This window comes from Myotis davidii, unplaced genomic scaffold, assembly GCF_000327345.1.
Source record: "Myotis davidii unplaced genomic scaffold, ASM32734v1 scaffold1983, whole genome shotgun sequence".
In the NCBI taxonomy this organism is placed as follows: domain Eukaryota; kingdom Metazoa; phylum Chordata; class Mammalia; order Chiroptera; family Vespertilionidae; genus Myotis; species Myotis davidii.
The window spans coordinates 335,810-338,033 of record NW_006293962.1 but is presented as its reverse complement, the minus strand read 5'-3'; the positions used below and the strand labels follow the sequence as shown (position 1 = coordinate 338,033).

General features: G+C 40.6%; 1 protein-coding gene across 1 annotated transcript in view; it reads right to left on the bottom strand.

Moving 5' to 3' along the window:
* Positions 1–2,224, bottom strand: part of TAF1 (TATA-box binding protein associated factor 1) — an 80,933-nt gene that overhangs the window by 63,764 nt on the left and 14,945 nt on the right. The window contains 2 exon segments of the mRNA XM_006779672.2: positions 396–537; positions 701–901. Of these exon segments, the coding sequence (XP_006779735.1) occupies positions 396–537; positions 701–901 (343 nt within the window).

The following is a 2,224-nucleotide window of genomic DNA, read 5'->3' as shown; positions in this document are numbered from 1 at the left end:
CGGGTTCGATTCTGGTCAAGGACACATTCCTGGGTTGCAAGCTCGATCCCCGGCCCTGGTCAGGGCTCATGCAGGAGGCAACCAATCGATGTGTCTCTTTCACTTCAATGTTTCTCTCTGTCTCTCCCCCTCCCTTCTACTCTAAAAACCAATGGAGAAAATATCCTCGGATGATGATTAACAACAACAACAGAAAGATATACACCACTTTGAATTTCCTAACAGGGAAATCAAAATGCAATCCCAGCTTCCGTAAGTAAAAGATCTGCTACCTCCTCCTTTTGATGACTATCAATTTCTATTTTATTAGCCGTATGCTTATTCTTTAACTAAAAGCCCTAATTCCTTTTTTGGAAAGAGGCAGAAAGGACAAATAATCAGTCACAACTGATGACCTGTGCGTTTGAAGTCAGCACAGAGCTTTAGCCTCTTCCGGATGCTGCTTTCTGAATGAGAGGGAAAGGCTTTTTTTATATCTTCCATTCGGATCCGCCTTGGCCGATCTGCACTCTTCCAGAAGAGGCGGTAAATAAAAACCTGCCCAACAAACCAAATTTTTTTTATGTGGCAAAGTAAAGAATAACAGTCACCAGGAACCCTCCCTCTACTACACCCCTGTTTTGATTTTTCCTGATGTGCCCCCAAATACACATACACTTTTATGTGTATCCTAATCCCCTCCTTATCCTCTCCTTCTTACCTGAAGAAAATCTCGAATATGTGTATTGGCCCTTTTGGAGTTGGGCCCAGGAACTTCAAACAAGGGGCACTGCTGGCCAACCACAAAGATATCCACTAATTCCCGAATGTAGTAACCTTGCCTTGTCCGAATGATAAGGAAATCAGTTTCTGGCATCTTATGAAGATAAATTGGGGCACGAAAAAGATTGTTCTCAAACGCCTAACAAAAGTAAAAACACAAAAATTATATATATATATATGAATGTATACACACACACACCCACACACACCCCCTAGGAAATTTAGTCAATAAAGGAAAACCAGTAATTTGCTCTCATCCCCATTATGCCATCCACCCAGCAATATAAACAAATTATAATATGGAACATCAAATGGGATTAGACAGATAATTTCCCCCCACTGGTTATTTTTAAAAATCAGTAGTGGGGAAACCATAGGATTTGGATTCAAATGACATTGACTGCTCTGCTACTATTCACTATATGATGTCAGATAAGTTAATATCTCTAGCTTAATATTCCTCATATACAAAACTGAGAAATTGAAAAAGCCTAACACCTTACCGGATTGCTACAAAGATTACATATGAAAATCACTTTAAAAACTAACAAGTACTATGCTATCTACCCTAGACCCCAGCATAGACCCTGACATAATACAAGTGAGAGCAAAACATTTGTTAAATAATTTTTAAAAAAACCAACAAAAACAACTAATAAAATAGAAAGTGTGCTAGAAAATACATTAAACACATAAGACAAAAACATTTGAGCTTGTTTAAGTAGCAGCCAGACAGGATCACCTGTAACAAGAAGCCTGTGATTTTAAGGAAAGACTTCTCAGAAAATCAGAAAAATGGGACAGAAAGATCGTCAATATATGGGTACGATAAGAAAGTTATAAATGTGAAATGTACAGAAAAAAACTATACAAGATAATAAAAAAGTATCTTTAAGAAACTACAAAAGCCACAAATGAAGGGGATGGATTGATTGAAAATCTCAAAAGGAAGTTACAATATGAGAATGCCAGGAACAATATAAAAATTACTAGAGGCCAGGTGCACAAAAATTCATGCACTCGGGGGGCGGGGAGGGGGAGGCCTTCCCTCAGCCCGACCTGTGCCCTCTCGCAATTCAGGACCCCTTGGGGGATGCCCAACTGATGGCTTAGGCCTGCTTCCCACATCCTTAGCACTGCCGCAGAGGCGGGAGAGGCTCCCTCTACCGCCCCTGTGCCGGCCAGCCATGAGCTGGCTTCTGACTGAGCGGCACTCCCTCTGTGGAAGCACACTGACTACCAGAGGGCAGCTCCTGAGTTGAGCGTCTGCCCCCTGGTGGTCAGTGCATGTCATAGCAACTGGTCATTCTGCCATTAGGGCCAATTTGCATATTACCCTTTTATTATATAGGATACTCAAAATATGGTGGAAAATGGACTATAGATGTAAAGGATAAAGAAAAAAAGGCTTTGAAGAGGCTCTAGAAAAATAAACAATAATAATAATGAACTAGTACAAGAG